The sequence below is a fragment of the Hakea prostrata genome, chromosome 9, assembly GCF_041222555.1.
Source record: "Hakea prostrata isolate BN-2017 chromosome 9, UWA_Hpros_2, whole genome shotgun sequence".
NCBI classification, from domain to species: Eukaryota; Viridiplantae; Streptophyta; class Magnoliopsida; order Proteales; family Proteaceae; genus Hakea; species Hakea prostrata.
In genome coordinates this window covers 24,016,516-24,039,417 of record NC_142608.1, presented here as the reverse complement: position 1 = coordinate 24,039,417, position 22,902 = coordinate 24,016,516, and the positions used below count along the sequence as shown (strand labels likewise).

General features: G+C 39.7%; 1 protein-coding gene across 2 annotated transcripts; it reads left to right on the top strand.

Annotated features, from left to right (window-relative positions):
• The first annotated feature begins 407 nt into the window (after positions 1-407).
• Positions 408-21,948, top strand: LOC149005040 (transcription factor GTE4-like). Of its 2 annotated transcripts, XR_016169936.1 has the most exons (6): positions 408-2,514; positions 2,604-2,649; positions 2,755-2,868; positions 3,001-3,077; positions 19,303-19,365; positions 21,003-21,948. XR_016169936.1 is itself a non-coding variant. In XM_089135632.1 (5 exons), exons 1-4 carry the CDS (start codon positions 898-900, stop codon positions 3,060-3,062), a joined length of 1,839 nt encoding a protein of 612 aa, XP_088991758.1. In that variant the 5' UTR covers positions 408-897; the 3' UTR covers positions 3,063-3,077; positions 21,003-21,947. The 2 variants fall into 2 exon arrangements, 1 of the variants encoding a protein (XP_088991758.1); XM_089135632.1 differs by lacking the exon at positions 19,303-19,365 and having other exon boundaries at positions 21,003-21,947.
• The last annotated feature ends 954 nt before the right edge of the window (positions 21,949-22,902 follow it).

The following is a 22,902-nucleotide window of genomic DNA, read 5'->3' as shown; positions in this document are numbered from 1 at the left end:
AAACTACGTTCTTGAGTTTAGTCTTTTTGTAGTTGAGTAATTGACCTTGTTTAGGGAATTGGGATCCTTTTTTTTTTGGTAAGAAGGATCCTAAACAATAATCCCCCCATACCCCTCAGTTATACATTTAAGGGCTTATTGAGTAACTCAAATCATATGAGAATATCCATGGGTCGGACTGTATGAGAACTTGAGCCACTCTCTCCGTGTGGCTCACCAATCTTATTGGACAATCTTCTTATTATCCCGATATGCCGGAAACATCCTCCTCCTATTGGGGAAGAAAGGGACGTTTATTTTATTTTATTTTTTTGGTAATAAGGGACCTTTATTCGGTTCAAAGGAAAGAAAGACAAGCTGCCTCTTGCTATAAAATTTTAACCCATGTCCCAATACATCTATAGATACCGTTTCCCGCGATTTGGTTGGATTCAGGTTGGTAAAGGCGATGCAATCACCGCCTTCAGGCACATATCGTCCCCACTCTTTGGAGCATTAGAGCAGTTTTACAGAAATATTTCGTGGTGTGACGAGCGATGAATCAGGAAAAACGAACGCCATTGATGCTTCTTTCTGGAGCTCGCGAAGAAAACGTCTCGAAGGTCCTTTTAATCGCCAATCACTTCCCGTAATCAACTTATCAAACTAGAAAATACCATACAGTTGTGGGATAAGGGAGAGAGGCAGACCGGAAAACAGGGTAAGATTGAAAACCCTAACCTTTTCCCCCTGCACCGTAACATCTCTGGGTTCCTTCTCGACCTTAGGGTTTATTAGATTGAAAACCCTGGTAACGAGTTTCTTGGCGGATTCACGGAACCCTAACTAGGGTTTCGGTTTCCTTTACTCGGACGGATCGGTTGTTTCTTTTTAGGGTTTTGATTCAGCAACGTATGTATGGCTTCCGGGCCTATGGTCGGGGGAGGCGGTGATGGTTCTCGAGACAAGCATAGATGGGGAGATGGCAAAGTCTACACCAGAAAGGCTCATAATAAAGGTCCCAAGAACGCACCTCAACAGCAACCTTCTCAAACCACTGGTCCTGAGGATGGTAACTCGTCTCAGCAGCATCTGCATACACGTTTCGATGCTGCTTCCGACGATTCTTCGAGCCTGAATCGTCGTCAATCCGCCGCTCCTCTCACTCGTGAACCGCCTTCCGGTAATGGGCCAGTTCGGCCGGTTTTCCCTAGATTGGAAAATCGTGTCACGATTAACGTGTCGTCTCGGTCGAAGCAGGAGATGCGAGAGCTACGACGGAAGCTCACTAACGAGCTTGATCAGGTTCGGAGTCTGGTGAAGAAGCTTGAAGCTAGGGAAGTCCAACTCACTGGGTTTTCCGGTGGCGGTTACAGTCACTCACAGCTGTCTGCAAATGATGCTGTAGATAACGGTGGTACAAAAAGGTTGAATTCTGAGTTTAGTTCTCTTGGGCATCATGAGTCGAGGCCGTTGCACCAGCTTAGTATCTCAGTCGTAGAGAACAGCCAGGGGGTTAGTGATGTTGTTGAGAAAGAGAAGCGGACTCCGAAGGCAAACCAGTACTATCGCAATTCAGATTTTGTGCTAGGGAAGGAGAAATTCCCTCCTCCAGAAAGCAACAAGAAGTCGAAGTCTAATGGTAAGAAACATGGAGATGGGGAATATGGATTCGGAATGGACAAGCCTTCCATTCAGGCATTCAAGAGTTGCAGTGTCTTGCTTTCCAAATTGATGAAGCACAAGCATGGTTGGGTGTTTAATACCCCAGTGGACGTGAAAGGGCTTGGACTTCATGATTATTTCACCATTATTAAGCATCCAATGGACTTGGGCACTGTGAAATCGAGGTTGAGTAAGAATTGGTATATGTCTCCGAAGGAGTTTGCGGAGGATGTGAGACTTACGTTCAGGAATGCGATGACATATAACCCAAAAGGGCAGGATGTTCACGTCATGGCGGAACAACTTCTGAAGATATTTGAAGAAAAGTGGGCTGTTATAGAGGCTGAATACAATTTCAATACTAGGCTTGTGGCAGACCATGATGCTATGCTTCCTACCCCTACTTCGAGGAAGACCCTTCCACCTCCTCCATATCCTGAGATGAGAAGAACTCTCGATAGATCAGAGTCAACAACACTTCCCGTCGATTCTGGTCCGAAAGCTTCAAACTTCACCCCTCCAATTCCAACTCGGACCCCTGCTCTGAAGAAACCTAAGGCAAAGGATCCTCACAAAAGGGACATGACATATGAGGAGAAGCAAAGGCTCAGCACAAACCTGCAAAGTTTGCCTTCGGAAAAGTTGGATAACATTGTTCAGATTATTAAAAAGAGGAATTCATCGTTGTGCCAGCATGATGATGAGATTGAAGTAGACATTGATAACGTTGATGCAGAAACTCTGTGGGAACTTGACAGGTTTGTAACCAATTACAAGAAGAGTCTGAGCAAGAACAAAAGGAAAGCTGAACTCGCAATTCAAGCTAGAGCAGAAGCAGAAATGGAGACAGAGCACAATGTACAGGAAACGGTAGGTCTCTGAATCTCAACTTCTATAGTTTTAATACTCTTACTCGAGTTTGGTTGGTTATTTTTTGTTTTGAATACAAATTTTGACAGAACCCAGCCTCCGCAATGGTTGAAGCAGACAAGGAAACTAAAGGAGGTAAAAACTTTAATGACTCTAGTAGTTGTATTTTACCAATTTGTGTTACTGGCACTCTAATTTGTTGATTTGACGATCCCTGTAACTGTGTGCTGGTTGTTGCAGATGATAGGATTATTCCCTCTTCATCCCCTGTCCAAGCAGAGAAGCAAGGGGATAATGTGAGTAGATCAAGTAGTTCAAGCAGCTCTAGCAGTGACTCTGGCTCCTCTTCAAGTGGTAATATTATGAATTTCCATAAACAAATTCTGTTAGTAGTTCAGCATGCTAGCTTTATGTATTCAGTGATGCTGTTTGGGACTTTTCTTCATTGTATTGATCTGTTCACTTATTCCAATCTTCACTTTACAGATTCTGACAGTGAAAGTTCCTCTGCTTTTGGATCTGATGCGGGACATTCCCCAAGGACTTGAATCGGTTCATATCAGGTGGATTTGTGCTTTTTTGACACATTGTTGATGGTTGGCTCTTGTTTGATCAACAAATCCTGCTTGAATTGTCTATTAGAGCATCCACTTATAATTAATAATTTTGTGCTTGAACCTGTGAGTGTATCACTGATTTACTACATGGGGATTTTTATTTCATGCTTCTGCACAAATTGTCCATTTATTGATGTCTACCAACATATCCATGCAACTAATTTAATTTGTAGGAAAGTGAGCATTGTGTTGCAAGAACCATACTGACCTGCTACTTATGAAAATGATTGAATAAATTTAACTGATATATGGTGTCAACATTTGAATTATGGAACTCGACTCTCCTTGTCCATGGAATATGTCATGGCTTGCCATTAGGTTGGCCTTGAATTCTACAGAAGTTCTGTTTGATTGCTGTGTTGCTTTCTAATGCCAAGTTGTTTTCAGAACAGAAAGAAAAATGCTTGAATTCACTGGCTCAATTTGTTACAGTGGTTCTTGATAACATATTCATAACTGCCATGATATACCTCCTAGAGTTTGTCCTGTTTGATGGATAACAAGGGGTAGGTGAGACCCCACATGTTGTGGTTTGGGTTGACAAGGAAAGAGAAGGGAATTTATGGAGTATGCGTTTCAGTGGGGTTGGACTCATTAAAGTTGCTACTTATATTTTATTACCTACTTGTTGTTAGAAAACTGCTGGGCAGGTTTTTCTCGAGCCTAGGAAGAATGATGCATGTAAACATGAATTGGGTTGGGTTATTGGGGTTTTGGTCTAAGTGCAGTAGGTTTTCTTTGTAAGAGGTTACTTTTAGTGGGCTTATTCCTGTTTGGGGGAGTTCTAATTGTGTAATACCTAATCTGACTAGTTAGTAAGCTGCACCCCCCCCCCCCCCAAAAAACCAAAAAAAAAAAAAAAAACCCACCTGAAGGAAAGGATCCAAATACACTTTAGTACTCTAGGTACTTGTACGTTTTTTTTTTGGGGTTGGGGGGGGTTTAAAGTGTGGAAGATTGCTGAGCCTTCCCGTTGATTTTTATATTTAGTAAGTGGTCAGGTGCTAAGGTATAGGGGTGATGGGATTTCAGTCTAGTTCCAAGTATGGTGCTTGGATCATATATGATTATCTTTCTGCAAATCTGATTTATGTTTGGTAATCAAATTATAAATGTCTATGAGTGAGGATTCATGTAATCAACCCCATGTAGTTGGGATAATGCTGAGTTGTAGTTGTATAGCTAAGTACCCCCATGGGGTTTCAAAAATTGATTTTTGTGCTGATTTGTTATAGGTATTCAGATTTTGTTGTGTTCCAACTTAGTTTCAATTGTAATTCAGTTATAATGGTAGATATCTCTATAGGGTTTTTTTTTGGTAATATTCTACATCGGATATCCCTATTTGCCTTGTACTCATCTCTTATGTGTCACTAATACAAATTAGATTCCCCAAATATCCTACTTGGTATCGAAGCCGATGTTTTTAGGATTTGATATCGAGAGTGTTTGAAGATCAAATACCACCACCAACCCTACCCTGTTCTTTTTTGGCTATAACACTCCATCACCACCTCCTTTCCTCTCTCTCTTTTTTTGTTGTGACCACTCACTGCCCTGCTACCTTCCTTCCACCATTTTGCCTCTCTTTCCTCAGCCTTGTTAGGTCGTCTTGCAGTTCCTAGCCCATTGTAGCAGGTTATTCTCTGCTACGGTTTCTTCAATTTTCTGCTTGGTGGTGAGCCCTCTTATTCCCACTCAGGGTTTTTTACACCCATTTATGGTTTGAATCCTTCTTCGACGAAGGATCTCTGTGGTGGTTTTTGTCTCCTTTTTTTTTGGGTGGAGAGTTTCTATGTAAAAAAAAAAAAAAACGATTTTTCTATGTAATGCGTACATAAGCAAAAATTGAAGAAATGAAACAAGAGGGGACGAAGAACTGAAAATTGACCTTATTCATGTAGGTAACGAAATGCGAGGTAATTTAATTCAGCGTAAGTTATGGAGGTCATCATCTCATAAATGCCAGCTATGAAGGCGGCTCTAATGTACCGTAAAAATGTAGCATGGAGAAGGGGAAAATCATGGGGGAGAGTTAACAAAGAGACGGGTAGGAAGAAGTCACATAAGCACAAAGTGATATTCAGCTGGCACTGGAAAATCCAACGGTTAGAAACAAGGGTAGTCATTTGCTGTTGCTGGAGCGGAAGGAGCTCTGAGGTTTATCTAGGGTTAGGGCTGTGGTCAGATTTTCCCCAGTCATGCGGCTGTTTTGTGTGTACGTGGTTCTCTGAGTGAATCGGGTAAGTTGAGGGGGTTCAACTTGTAAATTTGAAAAATTCTAATGACAATGACATAAATTTACGATTTTACCATAGTTTTTAGCTTTTCCAGCACTGGGTGTTCTCATTGCAAGGCCTCGTGGGGGAACAAAAATCCTGGACAGGAGTTGGTGAGGTAGGGGAAGATTATGAGAACCTATGAACGGATAGGAGTCCTTAGAAATTTTCTTTTTGAGTTCTGAACAGAATGTAGGGAAGAATTGATTTTAGGGGAAATTGCCTATGTCTACTAGAACTGTAAAAAATCCAAAATTGGTAACTTCAAATTACGTTTTACAATTATATAAATAACTATGTTGAAAGATTTACAAAATGTGTACGTGGCTAATAAAAAAAAATTTGACAAAACCTATAACACCCCCATCAGCATTCTTATCTCTCTCTCACTCTCTCTCTCTATTTGCATTGACTTAATCTTCCTTGTTTCTTACCTGTGTGCCCATGTCTTTCATCCTTCCCTGATTCTTTGGATCTCACTTAATATTCCTCCATCGCCTGCAAATCAACCCTTCTGTATTCCCTCTTTGCACCACCTTTCTCCCTTGCCCCTTAACTTGCACCTGCTCAGCTTACTCCACTGTCCAAAAATCTCCATGTGATTGTAGCACTAGAATCATATAAACCAATATCTAAAAAGCATGAGAAACTCAAGTCCTCTTTTCCCCTGAGATTTATCTGATGGCAGTGGGGTTACTTTATTAAATCTCAATGGGAACGTGTGAAATTTCCTCTCTTCTGGAGAAACCCAGTGACTGAAGAACCATGGGATGATTAGATCATTGCAATGTAGAAAAGCAGGCAGTTTTACACCTCTGTAAGCCCATCACTTGGCTGAGATAATTTGCATGGGAGGAATGGCATTAAGCAGAATCTACATTACAGTTCATTCTTCGTCTAGTTAATTCGTTAACTTCAGTGATGTAGCCTCAATTGGATTGAGGGCCAGTAATGAAGATCTCTAAAAGATCCAACTCCAATTGAGTGGAAAAAGGATTAGTTTTGGTTTAGGGTGGTGGGATTTGAATCTGGTTTCTCTCGTGTGGTGGTTTGGAATGGGGTCTCTCTGGGTTAGGGATGATTTCTAAGGCTCCAGCCTAAGATTGAATGCTTGAAAAGATGAGGGGGATTAGTCAAAATCTTGTTCAATCCTGTGAATGGGAAATAGGCTTTATAGGAAAATTTGGGTGGTTAAAATTTGGAAGTGCAACCAAGAAACATAAAGCTATTGGTTATATTGACCTGAAACTTGGATTGAACTTCAAATGGTGTATAGGGATAATGCTTGAAGTTATAGACTGATCTGATAGATTGATGTAGATTTAACTTTGGAATTAGCGTTTCTTGGTGAATTCAAAATTTGAGCAAGTGACTAGATCTAGGGTTCGAGATATCTGATGTGGGCAAACTTTGGATGGACCTGATGGTGGTGGTTATGTCGACCAAAGATGGAGATTATCTGATGGTTGGGTTGGACTGGCTGAAATTTCATAAAAAGCACCTTGCTTGTGTCTTCTAGAAGATTCTGTTGTGGAGTTGCAGGTTTTACTCTAAGCACAGGTCGACGGGGTGCTTTTGGGGCTTTAAGGAAATTGAAATGGAAAGAAAGGGAATTGGGATGATGGATCTCCGTACCAGTTTTCAATCTTCCAAAGGTAGCAGCTTGTAGGGCAGATCCTCAGTCAAAGGTTGATTCCACAGCTAATTCGGGGGGTTGGACATGACTTACTAGCTCCAAGCAGCAGGTTGTGTTCCAAACACGTGTAACATGCAACTTAGATGTGGTTCAGGACTCACCAAGCTTCTGTCTAGATATTACTTACCAGACAAGATCTCACAATGGAGAACCAGGCTGCAGCTTTAGTTTCAAAGGTTGATTCCAAACAGCTAATTCGGGGGGTTGGACATTACTTACTAGCTCCAAGCAGCAGGTTGTGTTCCAAACACGTGTAAAATGTAACTTAGATGTGGTTCAGGACTCACCAAGCTTCTGTCTAGATATTACTTACCAGACAAGATCTCACAATGGAGAACCAGGCTGCAGCTTTAGTTTCACTCTGCAGAAGTCAATGTTTCAAGTCTGATTTTACTCTTCTGCAATGTGGTATTAAATACGGAAGTCAAGAAGTTATAGTAAAGGAATATAAATTCTTACCAAGATGTAACACGATGTGTAGCTCTTTGTGTGGGATTCTGAAGTAGCTAATTACAATCTTAAAAGACTCTTAGACCCTTAAATTAATGCAATAACTCTTAAATTGATTTGGACCAACATTGAACCAGTTCAAATGCTAAATAAGAAATGAACCAACTAATCAGGCCACAGTCGTCAAGCGGTCGCCTATGTGCTACTTAGGCATTCAGGCGCTGTGGGGGTTCTAGGCATCCAGGTTATATGATGCCTATGTGTCTTGTCTGGTGTCCCCTTGCTTTTCTTCACCCCCGAAGACGTCTTGTTGCCTAGATGCCATGTATTCAGCTTTTAATTTGGGCACTTTGAAGAGGTCCATTATGACTTAAAACTCGTAATATTGATAGCTCGTAACCTATCCAGCCCAACTCTGGGCTTATTAAGGAAAATAAACCTGAATAGATTCTGGATCTTTGCCAACCAGTTCATGTCCAATGAAATCATTATCCATGAAGGATCATATTCTGTAAGCAGGCAGCTCTATGCTATAGGAAATTTCTCCACGAGTGAAATGCCAGAAGCTAATTTTCTTTAAAGTGAAAACAGATGTTTCCATTAATATTTACAAAATAAGAAGAGCAGCAGATTGGAGAAACACCTTCTGTGTTTGTTATGTTATTGAAAACTTTAAGTGGGTCTGAATTTATCCTCAGCCAACTTCCACTGCCACCATGACAGGGATCCTTTTTCACCACTGCTGCAGTCTTATCAAATGTCTCTACTTGGATCTGAAGTTTCTAGCCTTATCTTCTCCTCTTACATGCCATTCTACCCGTATCTGGTTCTTCATTATTTCTTTCGATTCTTCAGTTGAAAAGAACCATTTGAAAAAAATTGAAATTCACTGATTTTCTTGATATTCTGGCTTTTTAATTTTTCCCCCCTTCTAATGAGTCCCTAACTAGTGTGGTGGCTTGAACATAGAGATTCATTTTGAGTTCATGAGCTTATTAATAAGATGTCACTGCTCACTGAATATTGATCTTCTCCAGTAAATTTATCAGTGTGGCATCTAATTTTGGAATTAGTTGCTTTTCCAACATTGGTCTGTCCTTGATCTGAGTGTCTAGCATACTAGGGCGTTGATAAAGATCTCAGTCTTTCTTTTGTAGTTAGGGGTTTTATTAACTTCTCCTGACCTCAGCCGAAGAAGTCTCAAGACTCATCAGAGATTTCAGAGGAGCAGCAGCTGTGAGAAGTAGAAAAAGTATTAATACAAATAAGACTGTTTGTGCAGGCAACCAAGTTTTATCTGCTGAAAGGGCAGGATTTCAACTAGATAGAAACAAATATATGCAGGTTGCGAGCTGGTTGGAATCTCTTACAGATGAAGCACAGAGAACAAGCACTGCATGGTGCTCCTTCATCAGGGGATATGAGTCCTACCACCTACTGCTCTGTGTGGTGCTATCAACCCGTGCTCTCAAACCCCTTTGTCCAGCTCATCAGATCTCCTTGCTGAACAGATTGTTGGAACATTGTTCAGGAACAGTGAATAAGATAGGAGCCCTTGTCCCTCTGAACTTCAGTAATTTTATTTCCTTAAATATTGTTTGTTAATAAGAATCGAATAAAAAATAGCTGAAAATCAAATTGCAAATGGTTTATTTCAAAAACAGCGCATTAATCTTCAATGGTAGAAGACATTTTAATCTGTCTAATGTTGGATTTTTCAGAAATTGTACTGTAGTAAAAAATTGCACCAAAAGAGCGGTGAAGCATTCATTTGACGGTGTTTTGTCCAGGGTTATTTTTACAGCATTCACTGTGTGCCAAATAGGGTTGACTGGAATATAATTCCCTTAATATGAATCTGATCTAAGCAATCTTGGCTTTGTCAGAGGGCTGGTTTTGTTTTCTACCTGTTAAAAAAAATCCATGTGAAAATAAAATCCTTGGACTGGTCATTTTTCGTGGATGATATTTCACTAAATTGAAAGCAGTTTATTCACATGGGTCTTGTTTGGTTGTTAGGGGAATGATATATCCAGGATTGGCAACCATAGGGCCCTGGCTCAAATTCAGCCCACAATCATGCGATACTAAGAGCTGGCCGAGTAGGGCTAGTTAGTTGCAGCCTACTGTTAGGTGTCCATATCTACATTTATTTTTGAGTTTGTTACTGTTCTGGTCAAGTTATTGAGTCTCAGCCTGGTTAGGAGTCCGAATTAAAGAGGGAATTGCTTAGTTAGAATCAATTCCTTACAAGGATCCTAGATCTACTCTAGTTTTATAATTTGGATCATTCCTTGATGAGTTATGATGTATGATACAGTCCTCTAAGAGTCCCAATTGGAATCAATTCTCAAGTAGGATTCCTTCTGGAGGTTGGCTGTCTATTTTGCTAGTTGCATTTGTTTAGGAACTCTTATTTAAGAGCCCTTTTTCTAATTTAGAAAGTTAATTCTAGTTGTAGCCAGAATTCTAATCCAAATTGGATTCCCTAAGCTGAGTCCAAATATGTTTCCTAATTAGAGTCAAGTTAGAGAGTCCTAGTTGCATTCGTTTAATGTAATGAGGCTATAAAAGAGCCCCCACACCTTGTAAATGATTCAGAGTTGATGAATTGAACGAAGAAGAGCATTGAAGGAAAATTTGGAGTCGTGGGAGAGTGCCCATGACCTGGGTTTTAGAGTTTTTACCATTCTGCAATTTAAGATTGTGTTTCTGCTTCCTTGAACCTGTGGCAGCTATTGAAGCTTCTAAACTTCAACTTTTTCAAGTTACCATCTACAAGTAGGTACAGTTAATCTCCAACCTTAGTGCTTCCCCTAAACCCTAATCCCCACAACTCTCTTATTTTTTTGGAATTTCTCTGGAATTTTGGACTTCTTCTAAGATCTAAAATTCAAGGTCAGATATACGTCAATTTAACCATTAGATCTGTCTCAAACGTTAGGAGCATCATAACCCTAGACCTAGTTACCTTCCCTCCTAATTTCAGCAATTTAACCGTTAGATCTGTCTCAAACGTTAGGAGCATCATGACCCTAACTGTAGTTTCCGTCCCTTCTAATTTCAGCCCAATCAGAGCAAACCCTATGATGTAACCCAGGGTCTGGGTTAGACTTTTAGGATCCTCTCAATTAGAACCAGCGGCAAAATAGGGTTTAAACCCTTGCTGTTTGGGTTGAAACCTCAGTGGAGAGCAGCAGTTCTTACTCAAGATACCGTGCAGATTAGGCTAACTCTTTGCTGTACTTCAGTTTTAGATCTGGGTATAAGGGGCTTTAGGGCTTGGGAGGGTGGTGCCAAGGTCCGGCTGCTGCTGTTTTGGAATTCCAGAGCTGAATATATTAGGGCTTAAAGAAAGCTGCTGTAAAGTTTCAATTAGGCTTGGGAAGGGGCTGCTGTTAACTTTTTATAATTTCAGGTCAAGTCTAATAAGTTTTGGCCAGTCCTAGATGGATTAGGATGTGTTTGAAGAGTCCTAAAGGGTTTAAGATTCTTGGGTTTGATTTGGACTGGGATCGAGTGTAGAAGGGTTGGGGATGCTAATCCTAAAAAGGTTTAGGTTTTTGTTTGAGGGTTTTGGGAGTTGAAAGAGTTTCAGTGGAACTAGGGTTAGGGTTAGTCTAGGGTTTGGGTTGGCCTGATTGGGCTGAAACGTGGACGGAAGGTCACTAGGGTGAAGGGATGATCTTCCTAAATTTTGGGACATGTCTAACTGTTAGATTGCCGTAGATCTGACCTTGAATTTTAGTTCTAGGAAAAAGTCCGAAAATTGCTGAAAAGTTCTAAAAAAATAGAAGGAGGGGGGGGGAATAAGAGCATTAGGGTTATGGTTTTAAAGTTTGGGAGGGTGGCTAGGGGGGGGTTGTGCGTACTTGATGTGGAAGAAGAAACACTTGAAGGCTGCTGGAATTTTGAAAGTTCTTGGACTTCAGCTGGACTTGAAGATTGATTGTTGAAACTGAATAAGAATGACTGAAATTGGAGAAGATCACTCAAATCCGCTATGATCCTCTGTAAGAAGTAGCGTTCGTATGTGTTGATATGTGAAGTACAATAGTGTTTGTAGGTAAATGTAATCTGACAACTAAGTACAAGATAGTGGATTCAGAGATGGCTGAGCTGGCAGCATAGTCTCCTGAACATGCCCCCTCAAGTGTAAGAGGGGCATCACCGTGAGCTTGTCTCATAAAGAGAAACCTAGAACAAAAAAGTCCTTTGTGAGGATATCAGCGAGCTGATCAACTGTAGACACATACTTTCTAGAAAACTGCCGAGAAGACACTAATTCTCTCACAAAATGGAAGTCAATCTCTACATGGTTGGTCCTAGCATGAAAAATCAGGTTGTTTGTCTTTATGTAGCTCCTATATTATCACACCAAATGAAAGGAGTAGAAAGAAGAAAGGCACCAATCTCTCCTAGCAATGAATGGACCCAAAGAAGCTCAGTAGCTACAGAAGCTATTGCCTGATACTCAGCCTTAGTCGATGAACGAGAAACTATCTTTTGTTTCCTATGACCCCAGGAAATAAGATGATTGCCATAGAGACACAATCCAATGGTCGATCGGTGATCATCAGGACATCCTGCCTTGTCAGCATCAGAATACCGACAAGGGTCATAGTAGAATGACGAGAGAAGAAAAGACCCAATGTAGAAGTGCCCTGAAGATGACGAAGAATCCATTTAACAACACTCCAATGTGCATCAGTAGGCAGATGCATAAATTGGGCGACGTGACTCACAGCGAAACCAATATCTAGACGAGTGTTTGCTAAATATTGTAAAGCTCCTACAATGCGTTAATGGTTTGTCCCATCAATGAAAGGGGTACCATCAGAAAGAGAGAGAGAGAGAGAGTGAGAAACCTCGGAATCAATAGGAGAAGCCACAGACTTAGCATCGCTCATCTTAGTCTGGGCAAGTAAATCTGATATATACTTGTTCTGAGAAAGAAAGAAAAAAAGATCCTTAAAAGTCCTCTTAGCTTCTATAACCAAGAAATAATGAAGATCACCAAGATCTTTGATTGCAAAGGCCGAGGCTCGAGCCTTTTGTAAATAAGAGATAGCTTGTTACATCCACCCAGTTGGTACCCTATTTGGAATACCCGAGTGTATGATGCACAGTCCCGAAGTCCAATATTTGAGGAAATCATCCTCCCACATTCACAATAATATGATCAAGAACAAGATTAAATCAAATGTTAACTTTATTAATCAAAAGATCAAGATAAGGTTCAAGAATACAATCAGAGTGCGGAAAAAGATACTAATAGAATAAATCAAAATGTAGAGTGAGGCGGGAACTCACTCCACAGTAGCAGCGGAAAAGTAGATCAAAAGCAAAAGAAAGATTACAACCAGTTCCCAAAAACTAAAAGGGATACAAACAACTAAGGTCTTAACGAATCTATTAAAGATAGAAAAGAGAATGAGACAATGTCCTATCGTTGGCACACAGGTGCAAGAGTCGAACTACTCCTGATAAGCATCAGTCTCGTACTGGTAGTCTTTACCGACGTAGTCGCCGTAGCCAGTACCTTGAGTACCATATGAATCATTAACTTGGTCTTCATAGCATTGACCATTATAATCAACAGTTGTAGTACCTGCAATAATGTCTAACAAAGATGTTGCAAAAAGGAGTGAGTTCAAAATAACTCAACAAAGCAGTTCAATCCATAATAACATAATAACACATGATAGCAAATCATATCGAATGCAATATGATATGAAATAGACAATGCAGATATGCTTCTAACTCTATGCATGCTGGTCTCTATTGGTAGATATGCTTTAAGTCATAGCACCATACTCCCATGGGTAGGGTCCAAAATCACTCTCCCTCAACCATCTCTGTATTTTTTGGGTTCTCTGATTGGAAAATGGGTTCTGCATCCCTCTTGGACATTCCTTGGCTGGGGTTTAGGTCAACACTCTCTCACGCCTCCGTTCGTCTGAGTACTGGCGCATGTCAGGGTTAAGCCTAGCCAAATGCAAGTCTTCTACTTAGTTATATCAACTTAGATCCAGATACTTCCATTCCTCCCCTCACGAGATCCTTTTTGGTATCCTTCTCCTTAGAGTCGGCGTATCCTATGGCTGCAACCAACTCGGACGACGGACTCAGTAACCCTATTGGTCAATTACATCAAGTTAACAGGATGTTCCGATATCTTCTCACTTGTCATTTCACTGGTCTTGATGTCCAAGGGCCCATGTTCCACTTATGCAACTGTACCAATGAATGGCCTCTCACGGATATTACGCACCGGTATTGAGTGTCCACAATGTGATTCATGTCCTCATGGATATTACGCACCGCTATTAAGTATCCTCAAATCCCCATTGCTGCCACGGTTTGCTCGGACTTAATTCCCTTCCGATTGGGTTTGATATAACAGGGACATCCTAGCCAAACACTTCAAAACATGCCCTAGGTATGTCAACCAGTAAATCGGGAAAGCGCCAAGGGGCACCATAGGAAAATGTCCCATACCACCTCCACTAGTGTCCAACGATAGAAATACCAAAAGGGCATTCCCCATTCCTCAATCACAACCTAGGCCGTCACATTTTCAATCGGTCATTCACAAGCACAACTGATAATATAAAACATGAGTAAGTAATCATTCTTACTTAATTGAAATAACAATTGAATTATAAGAACAAGTACTACTGTAGTTGAAGAACTACAGTAGCAATATAATTATAAAAACTAAATACAGCAGTAATATGATCATGTAATCTAAATCAAATACAACCAAACATGTATTTTAGGCTAGATCAACTGTCCTTACCTTAAGTAACTTTGTGGAATTTCGTAGAATAATGAGGAAGAGGTCCAAGACTAGCAATTAAACCCTAAACAAGCATATAATAATAATTAGGAATAAGCCCTAGAAGATTAGAAGTCAAACGGATCGAATCGGACGAAAAAACAAGCTGCTGTTACGGTTGGCAGCTTGGTTGGTCGATTGGGCCAGTAGACCAACCAGTAGACCAATGGGGTATAAAACCCTAATTTGGTCATAATTTCTTTGTTTGAAGTCCGATTGCTCCGAAATGCGAAGGGGAGCTTCCTAGAACATATTAAGACTATCTAAGAAGTTCAAAGCATCAAATCATGGTCAAAAGATAGGATTTTGATTGAGCCATAAAATTAGGATTTCATCACATATAGTCCATGGCTCTCATGGAAAGGCTAGGGAGAATAAAGATTTACCCTAGGGAAAGAAGAGTAGAAATACATATTTAAGAAAGGTGTTGGGGAGGACCCAAGAATTAAAAGTGGATTTGGATTCCCCAATTTGGATACTCTTTTATGAGGGATACCCAATTTGGATAATCTCTCATGAGGGTTACCCAGTTGTAACTCTCAAAATAGCCCAAGGTAGGTTTACAAGGAGTAAGGAAAAGATATAATTAGTATTTCAAAATCAAGAAAAGCATTGGGGAGGATCCATCAAATTAACAGAAACATTAGTTTTACCAATTTGGTTACCCTCTCATGAGGGTTACCCAAGGGCTTCCTCCTAGAAATCAACCACTTAACAAATTCCCAAGGTAGGAAAGGAAAGGGATTCACCCAACCAATCATGGGGATCCAAGGAAAGGTTGTAACACTAGTGTGAGACTTTTCCCACAATCACCAACTTGGTAGGAAAAACAATAATGAGGGAGTAATCAAGAACTCAGGTAAAATCAAGAAACAAGAATATCACCATATGGTTTCAAGAATATAGAGTGAATGGGGGATTCACTTTATGGCTAAGAGAATCAAAGAAGAGGCCTTTATAGTAGTGTAATACCTTTCTCATAATAAAGTAATCAGAAATATAGAAAAAAGAATAAATTAAAGAAGAAACGAATCGATTACTAACCTTTTAGAACAAGAACCAATGAAGAAACTCGAACAGATGCTTGAGGATCTTCCTTGGCTTTGGAGGAAGAGGTTCTAGGGTTCTTTCCACATTCTCTAGAGGTTTAGAACTGATTGTGAGTGAAAAACACGGAGTTCCCCCCTTTAAATAGCATAAAAAGTCCTAAAAATACCAGGATTTCCAATTTTGACCTTACAGTACCTGTTGGTCGACTGGCCATTTGACCAATCAGTCGACCAACCATGTCAGCAACTCCAAAGCAGGGATTTAATGGTCCAAACCTCAATAACTTTGGATGGGTTTCTGTCAACACATCAAACTACTTACCTAACATTGAGGGATGCCTTCAAACCATGTCCAAATAGGTTCTAAGTCCAACAACCAGGCTCTCCTTCATCAATGAGTAGTTTCTTCTCCAACTCAGACATGGTTTCCAAGTATAGAGCACCATCATCAATTTCCATGGGTTCTGGATCCAACACCATGTCTTTTACTGAGATGGCCCATAGTTGTCTTCTTCCTTTACTTTGGGTCCTTGAGCCTACAAACAAATAGGGTTTCCGGGTTAGGGTTAGGGCTGCATTTCACATAGCTTCTAGATTATTATTAGTGACAAGTATGTCATCCACATAAATGAGAAAGTATGTCACTTTTGAAGTCTTGTAGTAAAATAGAGATGTATCAGTGCGAGAACCAACATATCCATGAGAAACAATTAAATTAATGAGTTATCCGTATCAGGCCCATGGAGCTTGCTCCAGACCGTATAAAGACTTCTTTAGATGACAAACATGCATAGGATAGGCTGGATCAACAAAACCACTAGGTTGCTTCATAAAAATAGACTCTTCTAAGTCACCATGCAAAAATGCATTAGACACATCTAATTGACATTGGCCAATTGTTGGTGATGGCAAGAGAGAGAATAATCCGTATGGTGGTGTGTTTAAACTTTAACCACAGGGCTATAAGTGTCACTGAAGTCGTACCGTGGTCTAGTGAAATCCTTTGGCAAGTGTGTGCCTTGTACCTCTCTATAGTACCATCAGGGTCTTGTATGATACGAAAGACCCATTTACATCCTATAACAATTTGTGACTTGTCACGAGGAACCGATACCCATGTACCATTATGAACTAATGCATTAAATTCATCATGCATAGCCTGCTTCCAATAAGAAGAGTTTGCAGCTTCAGCATAGGTAGAGGGTACTTTCTCATCTTCTAGTGCTAAGAAATTCATTTTTAATTTGGTTTTTAAGACCCTGTTTTTGAGCGAGTCAGCGTGTGATGAACCAGGGCATTAGGCATAATCTGGGTTGAATCATCAGTGGGCAAGTCTGGAGTTATACCATCACTAAATTGTCGAGTAGACCATCCAAAGTAACCGGCGAGATCATAACCCCTCAACTGAGGAACAAATTGGGATTTCCACAAAGTTGTAAGAGTTAAGCTTAATGGGTAAGGCGGTTGCAACATTGATGGAAATTAGGGCACAATTTGGGGACAATGCAGTCGGAGAAGAGGATGATGGCAGAGACGCCATCTCAGGAAAGAAACTAGGGAACTGCCCAAGGAAATAACCTGATACCATGTAAGAAGTAATGTTCGTATGTATTGATATGTGAAGTACAACAGTATTTATAGGTAAATATAATCTAACAACTAAGAATAAGATAGTGAATCAGAGATGGCTGAGCTGGCAGCATATTCTCCTCAACACGCTTCCAAGAAGACCACGACATTATTTTGCTCCAAACTCAGAAATTTTATTCATCAATTCAAGTTGTCTTACAATGGAGTAGAGGAGGCTATGTATTGCCTTACAAGTGGAGGGGACTTGGACTTTAATAAGGAAACCTAACTTGACTCAACTAGGATCCCCTTTACAACTCAATAACCACCACAAATAAAAGAAACCATCTTGGAAAATAATTACTTATTATCCAAAAGGATTCATAATTTAAAATAGATTCTAATTGGGACTCCATCTTTAACTCTAATTTTGACCAAGTATTTTGACCCCCAAAACTCAATAACCAACTCTAGAGGACTCCAATCCAAATTCTAAGGAGTAGATATGGATACCTAACAATTAGGAGATCAAATTGGACTCAAGTTGTGGGATCCCAACCTAACTGGGAATCTGACCTACACAAGGACTCTCAAATATCTTGAATAATAAACAGAAGAATAAAATAAAAATAGATCTAAGCTAGACAACACACTGAACTCAATGGTGCCCAGACCTGAGATACCCAAGCTATGTCAAAAATGACCAAAATACTCCTATAGGGGTCCGACCAGCCTTTGGTGTGCCCATTGGGCCTGGGTTTTTGGACCCAATTATAGGGTGGGTCAACCTTGTTCACTTCACCCTAACCCTAACCCCTAACCAAGAGTCCTAAACCAATTTGGAAACCTAGTTTTTGAACCCTAGCGTTAGGGAAGTAATCTGAAATTACAGAACAATAAAACAGAATTAATTCTTTCAAGTTTCAGCCTTAATACAGCCTGGCCGAACCCCATATTCTGCTCCAAACCCATTCCATTCTTAACCGTAGACCTCCTAACCCTAGACCCAAGGTTTGGAAGTCAAACAAGCTCATCTGCGGGTGATGTTAGGTCAGGTACAGCTGCTGTCTGCATCCGAAACTTAAGTATAGAACATTCAAACCCTAATTCAGCTAGGAACGCTAAACCACAGGGTAGATTGGAGTTCACCTAACTGCTGCCCATTGCGAGCTGGCTAAAGATCAGACCTGAAACAGTGATGCTTAATGCTAGTTGTACTACTGGTTCTATTTGAGAGGATCATGAAGTCTGGCCCAGACTCCAAGTTACATCAAGGAATTTAAGGGAAGGGGGAAAGGGAAGGAAGCTTTTTCATACTTAAAAAACAGAGTTTTTTGTAATCATTTCTATTCATTACTTTGTGTGATTACATGACGAATTCCATATCATCCATATTTGGTCATCAAATTTCTGTTTACTTTGCATGCATTTTCCTTATGATTTTGATAAGTAAATAAAGATTACATTTGAAAATCATTACTAAATATTGTATGAAATTTTTGTAGCTTATCAAATATCATGAGTGTCATGATTACAGAAGTTACTTTTTTTGTTTAAAGAAATTTCACTTCCTTTCCCTTTACTTCCCCTTGCAACCAAACAAAGCCTTACAGATGAGACCATATCTTCTAAGAGCAGTATGAACCAATTATGAGAATGGACACACCCATACAATGAACAATTCCTAGAACTGTAGAAATCAACTGTATATTTTGATTGTTTTAAACTATTAGTAGTTTCATTATTCAGTTTTGTTGTCTTCCAGTTCTGTTAATTTTTTGTTGACTCAGTGATGTTTAATATTGATTTTTTGATGACTTGATGTGACTAAATGTTGATTCTTGATTACTTGGTGTAGCTGAATGTTGATTTTTGATGACTTGTTTTGATGTGGCTTAATGATTCCCTTTTCACCTTGACAACTATTGGAATTTCTTTCCATTTCATTTTTGTTCCCTTTACTCTGTGGTGAGTCTTAACAAAAATGAAATATGCTAACGTACCAAGAGAATGATATTTGTTATTAGCACTAGATTAGTGGAGGTTTCCATGGTCAATTTTATTTTCATGCAAATTGCTGTGATGTCATTGCTATCCCACATTCATATGCTTTATTTGTTGGGAGTTTATGAATACACCATATGCTGCCCCATATGAAAGGAAGAATTTCTTTTGGTGCAAAAGTTGCCATTGCATATGAAATTGGGATTAGCCTTGTGTAAAAAATGAATTAGTGATAATATTTTCCTTGATCACCAAGCCTTCTAATATTGGAACACATTTTCAGATGATGATTGACATGTTTTGAAGATGCTCGTAAAAAGAATGAAAAGCCAGCAGTGTGGAGAAGGTCTCTTTTCCTCCTTTCTAATAAAAATGCTTTTATTGATCATTTAGAAAATATATAATCAAGGATGGGAACTATTGCTCAAATGAATGATGGCCAACACCAAGATCTTTTATGTAGAACCAACTTAAATGGGTGCAAGAAAAGGTCTTTTGTGATTTTCAGTTGGGGAGTGATGCTTCTATGGGATGTTTTGATTCTAGAAGATGAATAATCCTAATGGGTTGATAAGATTGCTGAGCAATCAAGACAAAGGCTAATAGGGTGGTTTCTTGAGATGGGGCAATATGGGGCAAAACCTTAAGAAGGGAAAGAAAGTCTTTTACATGTAGGATCAGGGTGAAATTTTGTTCAGTCCAGGGGTGGTATTGTATAGGAGATGCCAGCTGTGTTAGTTTTGATTTGGATGGGTGGATCAGGAGATATGGGATTGTTGTATTTAGGTCCTCAAGAATTCAAAAGTTCAAGAAACCGTTGGTTTCCAAGGTATTAGTTGTCTGATAAGGGATGGGGCCTTGGGGTATGATTTCGAGGCCTAGGGGAGGCTTTGGTGTGAGTTTGATCCAATTTTAAATGACTGAGTATGAACATAGGGCTGTTTGAGAGAAACTTGAGACAGCAGGAGAACAGGATTTGGTTGGAGTTAATGAGGCTGGATTTTTGACCAAATGGTAGGCCCAAGGTGCTGTAGGATTCCTCCAAATCTGCAGTTTCTAATGGTGGGTTGGCCGGAGTTGAAAATGGTTAAGGGTTGGGCTGTCCAAATGTTGTAATGGAACTTTGAACAAAGAATCTAGAAAGAAGGGGCTGGGGCTGGATTCTGCCTGGGTCCCCAGGTTATTTAATAGGAGTGGTTTACTGTGGTCCTTAATTCTCCAAGGAGGCCCCATTGGCAAGTCCAGGCTCCGAGCTATATTCCAGAAATAGTTGACATCACCCTTCCTTCTTGTATGTATTTTTAACGTTGAGTACACCCTCAACCATATTGTCCTTACTATTTATTGGCACTCACCTGTTGGTGCTTGGTTTCCAGCAGTCCAATCAATCAAAATTAAATTAATTAACTTCTCATGTGGTGCATAACTTGCCTGCCCTCAGTTTCTCTACACCTTCCTGCTGCTTTTATCATGATTCCTTGCAACCATCACCCCTGCGTTGTGTAGAATTCTGAAGGGCATTTTATTACCTCGTCTATAGGATGCATAACTACAAATCGAAAGCGATGCAACTTTTGTATGTTCTGAGGTAGAGTTTACCATACTACGGTATTGGTGGCACTTGGTCAGTTTGTCACTGGATTGGTTAGTTGGGTCGACCAGCACAAATAAAATGAATAACTAGTCACACAAATGTTAAGAATGAGTTTTTTTCTGTAATTTGCTTGTTATGATATCCAATCTTGAGTATGGGATTGTTGAATGTGGTTTTAGGAATTCTATTTCGAGTGTTTGTTGCTCTTTAAAATTCAACACATTTCCGCATTCATTATTTTTTAATTACCCAACCTTTTTGCGCCTTTGATCCTGTAGCCACCATGCGATAGTAATTGTTGTATGTGGATTCCCCTTTTTCTTTTTCCTGTTCTTTTTCAGTATGCTGATAAATGACGTATACTAAGTCTTAAGTGACTTGCATTTCAGATGTAAATTATACGACGGGAAGTTGGTGGCGCCAAATGATTCTTAAAAGATGGTATTTCTGGCAGTTGCATAAGATGGTTTTTGTGAAGCAGACAATCTTAAAGCTTCTGACCTTCCTGGTCCAATGAATTATGTTTGTTTTCAAGTTGCAGAGAGGCTACAATCGTTAACTTAATTTTTTTTCTTGCCGTAACTTGAAACTTCATCTTCATTTGCAGGTACATCACAGCTTGTATGATATTGTTAGCATATAGTCGTAACGGTTGGTTTGCATTGTGTAGCAAATGTACATTGCTAACTTCTGCTACTCATTTCAGTATGCCGATACGTGCTAGGTTTTATTGTTGGCTGCAATTTTTTAGCAATCAAATTGGAAAGAGTTAGGTTTATTTCTCCTGGATCGAAATTTTTTGGTGTCTTTTGTTTTTTCTTTTTTTCCTTTGGGTGGGATCGTCATATGAAGTATTCCATGGTGGCAGAAGTGCACAGAGATTGCAATCCAGTGCTGGGTAGAAGTGTCTGTATATATATGGTTGTCTGTAATGTTAATTCATAACGTGTTCATAGAAGATATTTCGTCTTAGGCTGGTGTGAGTATGTTCCAAGTCTTTTAGCCGTTTCACAGTATGTTCTTTAAAAAAATTAAGCCCATTTATTATTACAAAAAGAAGAAAAACAAGTAGCCCATTTATGAATCCTAGGTCTGATATCATTTGTCTTCTGTAGGAGTGGCTGGATCATTTCCTTGTACAATAATGATCCAAAAATTCCAAAAACCAATCTATTGGAATCATCAACCGGACTCACAACAATAGTAAATTTCACTGAAACTGCAATGAATTCTAAATGATTGATTCCTATACTGTCTTGGACCCACAGTGTTGGGATTTATTAATTATTTTATTAATAAATCATGTGCCCAAGCCAAATCTGAAAAAATACTTTTAGGGGGTTACAAAATATAAGGGTATATTAGTTATTACTTTATCACTTGAAAGTGAATTATTCGTGGGTGAAATTTTTCAAAGAAAGGCGGCTCTCATTTCTGTCTCCCTCTCTCTTAAAAACGCAGGAAAGGTTTCCTTCCTTTTGCTTTAGATCTCCATACAATCCTTCCACGACATTTGGGTTGTAGAATTTATTCCCTTTCTTAGAGATTGTGGGATCACACTGGTGAGATTTAGCGGAGGAACGAGGACGTGGAATTCAGATTACTTCCGCTGTGGTAATTCTATACTCAGGAAAGCGAATCCAAGTAAGGATCTTTTCCCTATTAATTAATTAAATTGAGATATATGAAATTAATATCCTACATTAGCGTCAAAGCCATAGCTCCCACGATTCTCGATTCCTCCCTATTGTTTATTTTTATTGAATGGATCCAATGTGAGGATCTAAGGTTTAATAGGAAACCTATGGGAAAGTTGAGAGGGTTTTTAGAGACCAATATTTTTTGCTCGGATCCGAGTGGGAGGATCCTTTGATTTCCCTTAAGAAAAAAAATTACATGCATTGATGATCCATGATAAATGTTTTTGTTCAATGTTTATTGAATTTTTCCATGCATATTTTGGATGAATTTTTGGGAGAAAAATCTTCATTTTTTTTTCTTTTTCTTTTTAATGTTCTGTGGAACTGAAATTCGTTCAAAGGGAAAAGACATTCATTTGGTCACTGGGGACTAGACGAACTCCTAGACAGTGAGCCTTCTCAGAATCTGTTTCAGACGGATTGTCAGATGGGGATCCGTCTCAGAGTTCGTCTGATCACACTGGACCAGACGGAAAGTCCGTCCAATGAGATGACAATCCATCTGAGCAAACAGACTCCCAGACGGTGAGCCGTCTCAAAATCCGTCTGATCACAGTGGACCAGATGGAAAGTTCGTCTGGTGAGACGG